Source organism: Gossypium raimondii, chromosome 7, assembly GCF_025698545.1.
Source record: "Gossypium raimondii isolate GPD5lz chromosome 7, ASM2569854v1, whole genome shotgun sequence".
NCBI classification, from domain to species: Eukaryota; Viridiplantae; Streptophyta; class Magnoliopsida; order Malvales; family Malvaceae; genus Gossypium; species Gossypium raimondii.
Genome location: NC_068571.1, coordinates 9,866,475 through 9,881,401, shown reverse-complemented (window position 1 = coordinate 9,881,401; position 14,927 = coordinate 9,866,475). Strand labels below are relative to the sequence as shown.

At 34.9% G+C, this 14,927-nt stretch overlaps 1 protein-coding gene and 1 long non-coding RNA gene across 2 annotated transcripts; one reads left to right on the top strand and one right to left on the bottom strand.

Annotated features, from left to right (window-relative positions):
- Positions 1-2,568: 2,568 nt before the first annotated feature.
- LOC128042321 (uncharacterized) lies at positions 2,569-7,019 on the bottom strand. The gene is made up of 2 exons (XR_008197536.1): positions 6,795-7,019; positions 2,569-3,072 (listed from the first exon to the last, which is right to left on the bottom strand). It is a non-coding gene; the product is annotated as an uncharacterized LOC128042321 (long non-coding RNA).
- Positions 7,020-13,400: 6,381 nt separating this feature from the next.
- Positions 13,401-14,528, top strand: LOC128042489 (uncharacterized). The gene has a single exon (XM_052633836.1). The coding sequence runs from the start codon at positions 13,401-13,403 to the stop codon at positions 14,526-14,528; it is 1,128 nt and encodes a 375-aa protein (XP_052489796.1).
- Positions 14,529-14,927: the final 399 nt, after the last annotated feature.

Sequence of the window (14,927 nt, the reverse complement as noted above, 5' to 3'; positions counted from 1 at the left end):
TTCTGAAAATAATGTACTCATATCCGTAAGTCGTTCTTCGAATAGTAAAATAACAAGACTTGTTTTTAGATGATATATGTATATGAAGAAACAGTAAGAGAATAATATGTGTCATAATATGTATATATATCAATATCTTGATATGTTGATATATGAAAATTATGTAAGTTGTGATGAGTAATAAACTCAAGTGTGATATGTTGATAAAATAAGTTTATCAATGTTGAATTTATATGAAATATGTTCAAGTATGCTAACAAGTGTTGTTGTTAACGCTTAGACGAGTGCCAAGTTACTGGTTAAATGGTAATATGTTTATTATATGATGTGTTGAAAGGGTAAGTGCTCAAATGAAAATATACTTGTGCTCATGAAAGAGTGGTAAGTTTTAAGTTATGCAATTTCTTATAAAATGAGTTATCATGTGATTAATTCGAAAAAGGTATATGTTTAAATGCACTAGCTTGTATCTATGGTTGAATGATATGCTTATGACTGGAGTGTTATGCATATGGAATGAGTGTGGAAAGTAAAGAAACGCAAATGAAAATAAAGAAATTTTGGAAGAGTTAAAGTTGTTTAAAATCCTACTATGCTAGGAATATTATGTATAAGTGATACTGTAGATTTATTCACTTAGTGAGTTGTTAAATATAACTTCATGAGTATTGTGGTAGCAATATTAGATTATTCTTGATAAGTATAAATTTCATATTTGAAAAGGAAGTATTATGATTAAAGTTTATACGAGCTTACTAAGCATTCATTGCTTATGTATTTGTTTTCTTCTACTTTTCAGATTATCGGAAGCTCGATTGGGTTGGAAGCTTGTCGGAGATATATCACACTATCCATCGGTTCTATTGGTATTTTCAAATGTTATGATTTTGGTTATAATGGCATGTATAGGTATTTTGTTTAATGATGGTTTATATGTAGTGTGTTGAGTTTAGCCACTTATTTTGGCTTGTTTTGAATGTCTAATTATGGCTCGTTGATATGTGTTGATTGTAGATAGACACAAAATTGGGTGAGAAATATGGCTTGTAAAATGACCTATTTTCATCCACATGGGCAGAGACATAGGTGTGTGTCTCAACTGTGTGTGACACACGGCCAGGTGACACGGTCATATGTCCCCTGTATCTTAAATTTGCACAAAACAGAATGCTCACATGGCCTAGCACACAGGTGTGTGACTTGGCCGTGTGACCCAAGTTAGTATACTCACACGGCCATGGACACGGGCTGAAACACGACCGTGTGGCCTCTGCAGTGTTGGAAACTTTAAATATTTTCAAAATTTTTTTTGAGTTTTCGACTTAGTCCCTATGTGTTTCTAATGCGTGCATTTGGGCCTCGAGGGCTCGTTTAAGGGACAATATGTATAATTTTGATTGGTTTCAAATATGAATGCTAGATGAAATGAAATGTCTGATAATTAATTTGTAAACTCCGTAATGTTCCGTAACCCTATTTCGGCGACGAATTCAGGTTAGGGGCGTTACAAACCAGCTCGATTTTCAAGATTTTATTTTTCTGCTGTGTAAGAAAATCATTTTTGAACCGAATATTTTCCAACATTAACCCGCTATGATTGGCTCAATTCATGGAAGATAGAGGGAAACCTATCTACTTGAAGCTTGGTGACCCAATGAAACACTCTAGTAATTTATAGTTACTAGGGTAAATATTATAATCCTAAGGATAAGATTGTATAGAGTTTAAATTCTTTAAGGCTCCCATCTTGTAGATAGGTATCAATCTTAGTTGTTGATGTAGTTCAATCTGTACCATTGCATCTTAGGGAGCTAGACCATAAATAAAGGTCTTCCGCCTCATTTGTAATCATTCAAAAACTTAGAGATTGTAAGTCATTCTTGTGAATAGGGAGAACATTTACTCAATCACTTGTTGTGCTTTCTTTTTTGTGCCTTTCTCATTTTTTTTCTGTCGCTTGCTTTGCTTACTTACTTTTGTATAGCATCAGTACCTTAGAGAATTCTTATCAAGATTCTCATTTTTTAGGGTTTAGGTTGGCTTAGACAAATCTTTTTAAGGCCAAATGGATTGCTAGGCTAAAGTTTAGTTCCGAGACACAATGAAAAGAATATCTGAGTTAGCATTTTCCTGAAAAAAAAACCCTTCATCTTCAACTCTTTGCTAATTCCTAAAAACCCTTTACCACCTAGACTTCTTTGATCTGACTTCATCTATTATTATAAATCTGAATTAAACGATTTATTCACTTAGTATCTTGATCCCTAGAAATCCTTAAATTATGCTAATATCTCTTTCGAGAGTAAGAGCAACTGAATCTAGGTTGATTAATTGAAATCTCTTTCTAATTAAAACCTCTATCGTCGCATTAACTCGATCTATGGATTCCCTTATTAGATTTGACTCTAATCCGGTAGATTTATGTCGTCCTATTTCTAGAATTGCATGCAACTGAACTCAATTATGCTAGATCTACTCTTAAACAGGGACTTTTCCTCCACTAAATTAAGTACATTAAACATGAATTAATATCCCAGAAATATTAAAATAAGAAATAAGCACACATGATTAAGAACAAGAATCAAGTATTTATTGCGTGAAACAGAAATTAAATAGTAGAATTCGTCATAGGTTTCATCTTCCCTAGGTATCTTGGGAATTAGTTCATAATCCTGAATAAAAACATCTCAAAGTCAGAAAAACCATAAGAAACAAAGAAACTCATAAAAACTTCGAAAGAAATTAAAAGGAAGTCTTCGATCTTGATGGAAATCTACTTCAGAGTTGGCTCCAATGGTGTTCTTCGAGTTGTTTCTTCAATATTCTCTGATGGCTTCCATATCTCTTCTTTTATTTGATATTTATAGACTTTAGAAGGTTCAGAAAGCCTAAAAATTACATTTTCTGCATGTTTGGGAAGCAGGTTGCGAAATTGACACTGGCTGGCACATGGGCGTGTGTCTAGCCCTTGTAGCTTACAAGGGCGTGTGCCCAGCCCATGTGGCTCATGATATCTGTTCTTTTTCTTCAATTTTTGCTCATTTTTTGCTCATTCTACTCCCAAATGCCCACCTAAGCATAAGAACATGAATTCAAAGGATTACCAATTTGCATAAATAATCATCCAAAAACGCATTAAGAATGAGATTAAAATATGTTATTTTTATCATTTATCAATAGTCTCTGATAACATGTAGAATATCTTCAGAATGATGACCACATATACTACAAGAGCTGTCATACCCTATTCCTCTCTTAACACGCTCTACGTTAGTCAGCAACTTCTGATTTAAAATAAGCCATAAGAAGAATCGAACTCTTTGGGGTCTCTAAAATTTCCATTGAAGATTCTACTGTGTATCATTCGGTCTCCAATTCCTTTCCCGAATACGTTAGTTAGCACTTTTTAGAGGGAAAATACAATTTAAAGTCTTAGTTCAAAAAATCTTGTTAAGGCTTGCAGATGGGTGGGGTGGGGATACTCACAACGCGTCTAACAATTCCTTTTGGCAACCATAGACGAAAAAGATCCAGATTCCAAGAGCCCTCATTATTTACCATTTCACTAAGCATGTAATCTAAGTTAATATTACAATGGCCCGAAATATGATCAATTAAAGGGCCCACATCCGGAATCCATGGATCTCTCTAACATCTAATGATGTTAATTTTACCAACTGACCAACACAAATTTTCTCAAATTAAGGGTTAAACCTTTGAGACAGCTCTCCAAAGAGTGGAACAATGTCCCCGCAAAATTTTATCAAGTGAAGCCTCTTTCATACTATATTTGGACCTAAAAACTTGAACCCATAAAGCATTATTGTTGGAGACTAAGTTGGGCCCTATCTTCATCATGAATGAGGTATTCTGGTCTCTTAGATGTCTAATGCCAAGTCCTCCATAAGATCAAGGTTAACAAATAGACTCCCAGCTAACCAATGACACCTTTTGATGGCCCACAGATGATCCCTAAAAACTGCCCAACAATGCGCTCAATCTCATCACACAAACCTTTAAGAATCATCATAGGCTATATGAAGCAATTAGAAATAGATAATAGAATTGATTGCGCCAATGTAGCTCTACCGGCTATAGATAACTTCTTCTCATCCCATCTATTCAATTTTCTATGAATCTTATCAACAACAAAATGTAGAGTACTTCTTGAAATCCTTTCGTGAAGGAGTGGGACACCCAAATAGGTACCTAGATTGTGAACCCTTTGAAATCTAAGAGTTTCACTCAACTGTAACCTCAAGGCAGCAAACAGTCCTTTGGAGAAATAAAGTCAATCTTTTGAACATTAATTCGATGCCCAAAATACCCACATAATCTCTCTAAAATATTTTTGAGAACCAGAATCTGTTGAGGATCTGCATGACCAAAAATGAAAAGATTGTCTGCAAAGAACAGATGTGAAAGGGATGGGCTATATCTCGATAATATAATAAGCCACTAGAGGCCACCCTTTATGGCATGATTAAAACTATGACCCAACCATTCCATACAGAGAATAAAAAGGTATAGCAAAAGTAGACATCCCTGACAAATACCCCTTGTGGGCTTGAACTTTTGCATTGGAGCTCCGTTCCATAGCACTTGCATGGTAGAATTCATAATAGTAGACATTATAACATTAATAAGCATATTAGGAATACTTGCAGCCCAAAAAGAATCATCAGTAAACTCTCACTGGACTTTGTCATATGCTTTTTCCAGATCAATTTTAACTGACTTCCAATTCCTGTTCCTATATTTAATCTGCATCGAATGTATAACCTCCTAGGCAATCAGGATATTATTCGTAATGTTACGTCCTGTAATAAAGTTTGTCTGTTCCTGGCCAATGATATTGGGAAAACTATTTTAAAACGGTTAGCAATGACTTTTATTATCATTTTATACATCACAGAACACAAACTAATTAGACGGAATGGAAAAAAAGTTCTCAGAATTAGGGACTTTAGGAATGAGAACTAACAACGTGTTATTCAACTCAGGCTCAATACTCTTATAAGAAAAATACCTATTTCACCCATACACAAATCTTTAAACCAATTAAATCCCACTGCTTCTGGAAAAAAAAATCCTGGAAGCCATCACTCCCTGAAGCCTTCAGCGATACCATATCGAAAAGGGCTTTTTTGATCTCATCATTTGACACACCCTTTCCTAAAAATTGAGAATCACAATTATCCAGATTAGGGAAAAAGTTAGGAGGTAGCATACCCATGGGTCCAGGTTGGTCGCCATACAACTTATGAAAGAAATTAATAGCTTCAAGTTTAAGAGCTTCATCATCATAGATCCGAAAACCATCTTCACTTTTCAGAGCAATAATGCAGTTATATTTCCTTCTTCGTAGGGTATGAAAATGAAAAAAACTTAGTATTACGATCCCCCAAATTTAACCACTCACATCTAGATTTTTATTTCCAAATAAGTTCCTCATAATAGAGGACATTTTCCAACTCTTCATGGGTTTCCATCTCTGACTGTATGAGTGAACTAGAATTAGAAATCTCTAGCTTCCTTTGTAAACTAGAGAGTTTGTTCACCAAATGTTTTTTGCAAGTACCTAAATAACCATAAACTGTTCTATTCCACTTCTTGAGTCCTACAGAAAGATTAGAAATGAAGTCTGCCAAATTTCCATGAAACCCCCATTGATCCTTAACAAAACCTGAAAACCTCGGATGCTCCAACCATTTAGCTAGAAATCTCAATGGATGATCCTTGGAAATTCTAAGCTTTGGTCTCATTGAAAGAAGAAGCGGTCTGTGATCAGATTTAAGTGTTGGGAGATGAGTAACTACCGTGTTAGGAAAATCGTTAAGCCAAGCTTCATTTCCAATAGCCCAATCTAATCCCTCAAAAATCCCCCCATTGTGCCAAGTAAAGGAAGGACCACGAAAACCCAAATCATACAAAGCCGCGACATCCATAAATTCCCCAAATAGAGAACACCTCACACCTCTGACCTGTCTACCTTTCTTCTCATTATTAGATAAAATGACATTAAAGTCCCCAAAGCTAAGCAGGGAATCCCTCTTAATAGAATAGTAGTATATAAACCTTCCCAAAGCATTTTCCGTTTCTGTCTATTAGGACTACTATACACAAAAGCAATAAAGATAGAGTATTATTGAGAGCTACCGAAGACCCTAACCAAAATAAATTGGAGGTGGTTATGAACCACCTTAACCTGAACCGAATCTTTCCAACCAATCCAAATTATTCCTGAAAATCCAATAGCTTCTACACGATGAGAAAACTGAAAGCGCCTAATTTAGAAATAATGTTATCAGCTTTTATGCCACTAATTCTTGTTTCTAGAAGGCTGATAATATCTAGCTTATGTTCTAAATTATACTCACTAAAGATACGCAAAAATTTAACACTAGCACATCCTTGACAATTCCATGAAAATAAAGACAAATCTATAATAAAACTGCTAGGTAAAAAAAGTGATTCCAAAACCTTTATTGACCAGAAGGAGCGGATCCTTGTAAACCTTTCCCATTCCTTTTAGGAGCTCCCGAATCACCAACAGTATCAATTTGAAGATTAATAAGCTCAACCATAGAATTCATGAAATCCGAGAGTGAAGTACAAGAATTACCAGAGTTCTTGAATTTATCGCTCCGGCCCCAGAGTGTTTTATTAAGGACTTTTCCACTTTTACTCAGATCAGTTTTACCACCAAATCCCCGACTTTTACCAACGATAATACCGCCTCTAACAACTTATTATTGTTATCGTTCTTTTAAAAAAAAAAAATTCACACTTACCGAACTCGAGCTATCCGTAAAAGAGACTACTGAATGCTTATCCGGATCCAAAACTCCTTTTTCCAAAGGACCTCCATTCCCATTGGACCTGCAAAAATAAGATTGGAAAAAGTCATTGAATTAGAAGTCGCATCTGTCAAATTATTTTTCTGATCAGATAAAATTTCACTGCAAATTGAGACTGGTGTTGGAATTAAAATTGAATTAGAAAAATTAGCCTGCACAGCAAGTTGGGCCGCATCACATTGGCCCACCACCTCCCCTCCTTGATTTAAATTTCCCAAACCGTTGGGCTGGTCCACGCATGTAATGGCCTGCTCCTTTAAAAGGTCCCCACCTGCGTTGGAGTTAGCCGAAATCAATCTCCTGGATTGCCCAGGACGCGTAGAAGAAGCCAACAATTATAAAAAAATAAAAATAAAGTAGGATTAATCTCCTTAAAAATATCCTATAAATCTACCAAGATATGTGCAAAGGATAAGCACCAGCGTTATTCATAAAGTTAAGTTAATCTCAATTTCTTTAAAACTCTAAATTTAACCATGACTATGATGCACAATAAATCACGTCTTAAGAGTCTATTTGCTTATAGAAACTTTACATGAAAAAGCCTAAGTCAAATAAACCAATAAAACACCTAGGTTGTCCCAACGTCTTGACTGATCGGACATTGAGTCTTTAGTGTTTGGACAACTTTGGTCCTAACATCTTATTTTTTGTTTAACAAATTTTATTGATCCCTTATTACCCTACCACCTTTTTTTATTTTATGAGTAAACTATACCCAAAGTCATTGAACTATAGTACGTTTACGCTTTGGTCTGTAAACTTAAAAAAATTATAAAATGATCATTGAATTATTCAAAAGTTCTTATCTGAGTCATTGGATCGTTAATATTGTCGTTGAAGGACCTTCTCCATTCGCACCGTCGACACCGATTAAAAGTTATTCTTCCCCCATCTTCTACGACTTATTTTTTTTATAAAACAAATTTGAATGTTACGAATCTGCAAACCAAAACTAAAAGGTTTTCCTCTTTTCCAATCTCAGATACCGGTTGTTAGATCAACTTGGATTAGAGGATGTGCTTCTACTCATCGATGGGTATGTTACACCATACCGATCGCCAGATCGTCGCTTGGAGCTCACTAGGTAGACTTTAAAAAAACTTAATAGCCCAATGACTTAAATGAAAACTTTCGAATAGTTCAATAATTATTTTGTAACTTTTTGAAGTTGAGTAACTAAAATGTAAACTTATTAATAATTTAGTGACCTTAAGTGCAATTTACGCTAATTTTTATATCTCTTTTACTTTTAATGTTTTCACATCTTTTATCTCTTTTACTTCTACCGTATCTTATATTGTCAGAATATGAATGTAAGGGTAATTCATAAATTCATAAATTCATAAATTCATAAATTCATAAATTCAACGAATTGATGGGTTGAACAAGCCAACAAGAATCTTAAGCTTACTAAATTGATTATTAATAATTAATTATTTATTTTCTTGAAATTAAATAAACTTTTCTTATTTCCAGTTCCTTTATTTCAATAATGTAATAAAATTATTATTAAAAGAAAAAAATATAACTTTAGGGCAACTTTCATATTTTCTCTTTAAATTTTAATTTCTCTATTACATTAAAACATTTATTATTTGTTATTAATTTGCTGCTGCATTAGTTTTTTAATCTTCCAAACCGCACAAATTACTTCTACATATAACAACAGTATTTTAAAATTATATATTCCAACTATCATATTTTATATATAATAATAATTTTGATTTTGGTTGCTGCTTGGATGTATTTTATTCCATTTGCATCTTTACTATTTTCGAACTTGTGTCACGAGCTGCAGATCTTCCAATCCCGTGACGATGTTGTTGATTATACTTGTCTTTGTGTTTAGTTGGATATTTATATATTTTGATGATTCGAGATTTGATACATGCTTTGTAGATAAATTACCGATGCATGTTTGCTTAAGTTGATGGGAATAGTTGATGATGCATCTTTGGTAGGAGGATTAATAACTTTGTAAGGGTTTTGTGTGATATCATTTATTACAGGGTTTTGTCATAATTTTCAAAGGGAGATTGCTAAGAATTTTGGTTGACTGTTACATTTGGTTGTTCCATTCTTTGTAATAATAGAAAGAATGTTTTGCGTGACTTAAAGTTATTTTGTATAGTTGATGTTGTTAATTAATATTTTGGGTAACAAATGCAAGAACTTATGTTGAAAGAAATTGTTGGAAAAATTGTAATTTATGGGAACTTTGAGGCATATTCTTAATTGATAAAGGTAGAGAGTTAAATCATAAAATTATGGTTTCATATCCTACTCCATAAGACCTTTACAACGGTATATTATATGTCCAAAATGGTTGAGTGATGAATGAGAAATTAATGTTCAAAGTAAGCTATTTGTGAATATTTGTTGAGGAAAAAAAAGCTTAGATTCAACATTGATTTAAGATTAAATCCCAAGTACTAGGAATATGCTCTCAATTTGCTGTTTTGACATTCTAATATTTAAAAATTAAAATAGTTGTATATTTAGATATATTTTTAAATCATTAAAATTAAATTATCTATAAATTGTATATTCATTTTATTTTGAAGGTATTACCACATGTGTTTATAGTGAAATATCAATTTAATTTCATATTGGTTAATACTTAATGTATAAACCCAAATGTGCCCAGGCCCAATCCAACACCCACTTTACATTATAACACTCAGGCCCAAACCACCTAACAGACCAAAACCCCAAACCCAGTAACTAGCAACCCAATACAGCAAAATTGAAATCAAAAAAAGAAGAACCCTAGCCGCAGCAAGCCCTTGCCTCTAGCAAGGACGCAGATCGCCGCAAGACTCGGAGGGCCTCTCCACGCACGTTTGCTCCCCACACGCCTGCAAACACGAACTCAAGGAGTCCGCAAAGAGAAAAACAGCAAAAAATAAACAGATTTATTCACTTTATTTTTTCTTTTCGGCTATATATAAAGCTAGTATTTTTGTAAATTAGAGAAAAAAGAAAAAAAGGCAAAAGAAAACTCAGAATACAATTTTTTTAAAAAGGTGAATCCCATCACTTTTTTTTTCCTTTGCATTTTACTTTTTATTGTTTTTGTATAACTAGAATTAGAAAAAAGAGAAAGGGGGTTTACCTTCACTTTGAATCTGCTCAAGGGCGATTAAAAGCACGTCAGTCGCCTTTCCGATCACTATTCTCGGTGAAATCATGGCGGAGGCGTTCTATGGCGGCCTTGAGGACGCTAGGGTGAAACCCTAGCGAGCAAAAGAGGGTGTTTGTTTGTTTTTTATTTCGGTTGTAAATGATTTTGAAAGGAAATTTTGTTTTAAATAACGTTACAAAACGACGTCGTTTTAAGGCCACGACACATGCGGTGACCGACCGAAGGGAGGATCCGCGATGATCGACGTCAGATGGGGAATTTGCGAATTTAACCCCTCTCTTTTGCAACGCATGTCAATTGAACCCTTTTCCACTGCTTTTCAAATTTGGGCCGCGTATTCCATTTTTATTTCAATTTGATACCTCATTGCGCAGCGTTTTGGAAGGGAAGGAATTATTTCCTTTTTAGTCCCCCATTGTCGCTTGCGTGTTCGAATTGATCCATTTTTTTATTATTTTTGAATTTACCCCTTTTTTTTGTCTTTTGTACAATTTGTTTTTTTTACTTTATTTGGGTTTTTTTTTATTTTTTTAAAATATACTGTTACTCATTTATTATTACTATTATTACTTATTATTATACTAATACCATTTATGATTTTCGTATGCGTGTATATACATATTGTTTTATATTTCGGTTTTTTTACAAACGCATAACCTTTATTATTTTCTTTTCATATTTTCATTACTAGCATATATATTCTTAAGCTTTAAAAATGCATGCATATGTTTTTGTACGTTTTACATACATTTTATTTCCTTTATTTTATCTTTTTATCCCTTATATTTTTATATACCTTATATTTTATATATACGTATTTATACATTTTTTAAACATAAACACGTCCATACGTTTTATATTTTATTTTATTCTCATAATTTTATATTCACACACACACACACACATATATATATATATATATATATATATGCATACATACATATTTTAATCCTTATACGCTCATATTTCATAAATATTTTGTTTTCATAGTTTTTATAAATAAATATATGTATATATGTGTATACACTTATATTTTATAATGCATATGCATATTTTGTTTTTTATCTTCACAATTTTCACGTATACATGCATATGTTTTGCATGCATATTCTTAGAAATTATTGTAAGCTTGTTGTATATACTTCTTTACTTTCCTTGTTATATGTACACTTGTATTTACGTGTTAAATGCATGCTCATACATATTTTCGAACATACTTGTATATTGTACTCATATATATTTTGTAAATATGTATTCATATACGTTCTAAATTAAAGTTTTTGCTTCATATTATACATCAACTTTAACATACCCTTTTGGAAATATATTTTGGTTTTAACCATTCATCAAAGTTATTTTTTTGATTTAAAGGTTTTTGAATGAAAGCATTTTTGGAAGTTTGGGATTTTTTAGGGGAATTGAGCCCTAACGTATTGGGTTCTGATTTTCTTTGTCAATCCTAAATGACCGAGAATATTTTTATTCAAAATGCATAAAAATCATTTTTGGGGAACTTAACTTGTTGTGCCCTAACGTATTGGGTGTGGCATGTTACTTTCTCGAAATGAAGATTTTCGTATAAAATAAAAGTGATATTCAAGTTTGGGGATTATGAGGAATTGTTCCCTAACGTATTGGGACTCGATTTCTTTACATGACTTGAACAATTGATTATCCTTTTGCCAATTTCACCATTCAAGCCTATTTTAAAATCTTTTTAACTTTCGACACAAAGACATTAATAGTCAATTTGGTACCGATTTTTGGGCGTTACGAGGGTGCTAACCCTTCCTCGTACATAACTGACTCCCGAACCTGTTTTCAAAATTTGCAGACCAAAATGATTTTTGAGGTGGGCCGGTCACACCTTAATAAAGGATCGGTGGCGACTCCAGTTTTATTTTTAAAAAGTCGACAACTAATTTTTTTTGTTTTCAAAAAACGGTTTCGACAGCTTGGCGACTCCGCTGGGGACTTTGAGAGTCGAGCCATAAACTGATTATGTTTGTCTTTTTGTCAAAAATCAAAAGTTTTAAAAATTCATGAGTTCCCTTCGCATTCATCGTTTTTTTCATCTTGGTATGTTGGCAACTTTGCATTTGCATTTTGCATTTTATCCTTTAAGTGGGAGCGAGAAACTAGTCCTTCGTGAGGTTTTCACCTCCGTGCAGGGTAGTGGACCGCTTCCGGGATACATCCGTACCTATGTCTTCGTGAGATTTTCATCTCCGTGCAGCCATAGGGAAATGTGTCCCCTTAAACTGAACTTGATCCACATGAGCCTATAATGGGTGAGGATCGAGGAATCTGCTGGTTCGGGTACCTTTACTCTAGAAACTAAACCTCATATAGTGAGCTTTAGGAACTTGACTTACGTAGAACTATCCCAAAACCTTAGGGGATTATATCTCTATATGTTATACTGACTTGGGTTTCTTTTGTTTTGATTGCATGACATCATGATTGCATAGCATTTCATCCTAAAAGGGCGTTAGTTCATATTCGGTTGCTAGATAGAAAGCTTATCATGGAAAAAGGGTTTCTTGATAAGGTGGAAGATAATGCGGCTGTCCAAACTTGGTCTGAGACAGCACAACAAGAGAAAGGTGATAGTTTGGCCGAGGGGTATGTGTCAGAGTTGTGGGACTTCACTCGTGTTAGCGTGACTCAGAATAGCCTACAGGAACTAAAGGAAATTTGGGGTCAGTGGAATGATGAGATTAAGCAACTCTTCTACTCTAGCTATGGAGACCTACCTTACTTGCTCGACGTAAAGGTGGATAAGCGCCTGTTCCGTGCCTTAGCCCAGTTTTGGAATTCTGCTTATTGTTGTTTCACCTTTGGAAGTGTTGATTTAGTGCCTACAGTGGAGGAATACACGGCATTGCTTCTTTGTTCAAAAATTCAAGTGGACAAAGCCTATTCAAGAGCTGCTAATGTTCCAACTTTTCTGAAGAAGTTGGTGAATATAACTGGGATGAGTGAGCAATGGGTCACAGCACGAATCAAACAGAAGGGAGATAGCAAATGTATTCCTTGGAAGAATCTGAGAGATTTAATTCAAGTACATCCAGACACGAAGAGGAGGGTTGATGTTTTTGCTTTGAGCATCTATGGCCTAGTTGTCTTTCCCAAAGCCTTGGGACATATTGATGAAGCAGTCACTGATCTTTTCGATCGACTTGATAAAGGAGTCACACCGGTTCCAGCAATTTTAGCAGAAACTTTCGTGTCAACGAAGCGAATCTTCAAGAGTAGGTGAAGGAAGATTCATTGGATGTGCGCAGCTTCTCTTGGCATGGTTTCACAGTCATTTCAGGAAGGTTGATAAATTTTCTTATCGAGTTTTTTTTGAAACTTATTCGCCCTTAAAAGAAATAGTGGAAATACCGATGCAAGATGGGGCCTTAGAAGAAAGATGGATTGTAACTCTTCAGAATCTTCAAGAGGAGGACATTGAGTGGAGAGCTCATTGGTTGCTGTCAGATGAGATATTGTATAGATGTGGAGATTTCGATTGGGTTCCCCTACTTGGGATTTGGGGAGCTATTGGTTATGCACCGTTACTGGTATTGAGGCAGTATAGATCGAGGCAGTTCGTACCTACAACCCAAGGATTAGCTCAAAGTGAGTTCTCGTACAAATGTGATGGCTACAAGAAAAAGATTCGAGAAATGACAAATGCTTGGAGGCAGACTCATCGATTGAAGAGATTGTCAGTAGGCCCGTCGATGACTCCTGAATATATCAGTTGGCTGGGTAGGAGGGTCAATGATAATATACCTGTACCAGGTCAAGGAGACAGCCAATTAGTAGAAAAGCATGTACATATGGTCCCTTCTGAGCTAGAAATCATAAAACAAGATTTTGAAAGAAGAAATTCTGAGCTTGAGAAGAAGATAGGGCAAATGGAAGAGGAAAAGATGAGTCTGAAGCTGGATGTGGATGTTCAGAAGCTGGAAACCGAAGGCCTGAGGAAAGAAAAGCGCAAATCTAAGGAAGATTTGAATAGCTTGAAGATGGATTATAAGAGGCTACGTATGTCAATGAGAACTGCTGGATTGGGAAAAACCTCAGAGCAGTGGCGTCAAGAAGTTCAAGAAGAAAAGGTCAAGGCTGATAGGTGGGAAAAGAGATTTCAGGAGGCTCAAAAGCAAAATAAGTCTTTTGAGAGGAGTTTGTCCGAAAGCCAGAACGAAAAGGATAAATTAAAAGCTAGGGTGGCCGAACTGGAGGCGATATTACAAGACTATGAAGCCAGAATTGAACATCTGGAAGCAAATGAAGATCATCAAAATGAACAGCTTCACTATCTTCAGGATCAAGTTGCAAGCAAGGATCACATCATGGGAGAAGCTGTGGTTCAGATTCAAGGGGTAGCTGAGCACCTGCAGACTTTGGCAGTACAAGCTGATGTACTAAGTGTGAAGTATGAATCGGAATCAGAACAGGGGCAAAAGTTGGCATCATTACTTAGGGAGATTAAAGTTCTAAGTGTTAGGGCAAAGCCGTATTTATAGCTGTTTTATGTAAAAAAAAATCTTCTCTAGTAAAGTTTTCTGAGTGGAATTGAATTATAATTAACGCCTTTTTTTGCATTCACCTCATGCATCGCATCATATGCATTAAAGACTTTGATTAAATCCTAATAAGTTAAAATCATTTCTCAGTTAACCTGGAAACCAACCAACCAACCCGACACCGATACGGCACTCGAGCAAAGACGAAAGATATGGATCAGAGATTAGAGAAGCTCGAACAGTACCAGAAGGATATGCAAGACCGGCTTTAGCTACAAATGCAGGAGCGGTTAGACAAGATGAAACAAGAGATGTCTGAGAAGATGTGGGAATCTCAAGAGGATATAGTGGCAAAGCTAACCCGATTGATAACTAAGGGAGGTGACAAAGAAAAGGGTC

Coding starts and splice junctions, on each gene's coding strand:
- LOC128042489 (XM_052633836.1), top strand. CDS start 13,401: ATGCAAGATGGGGCCTTAGAAGAAAGATGGATTGTAACTCTTCAGAAT.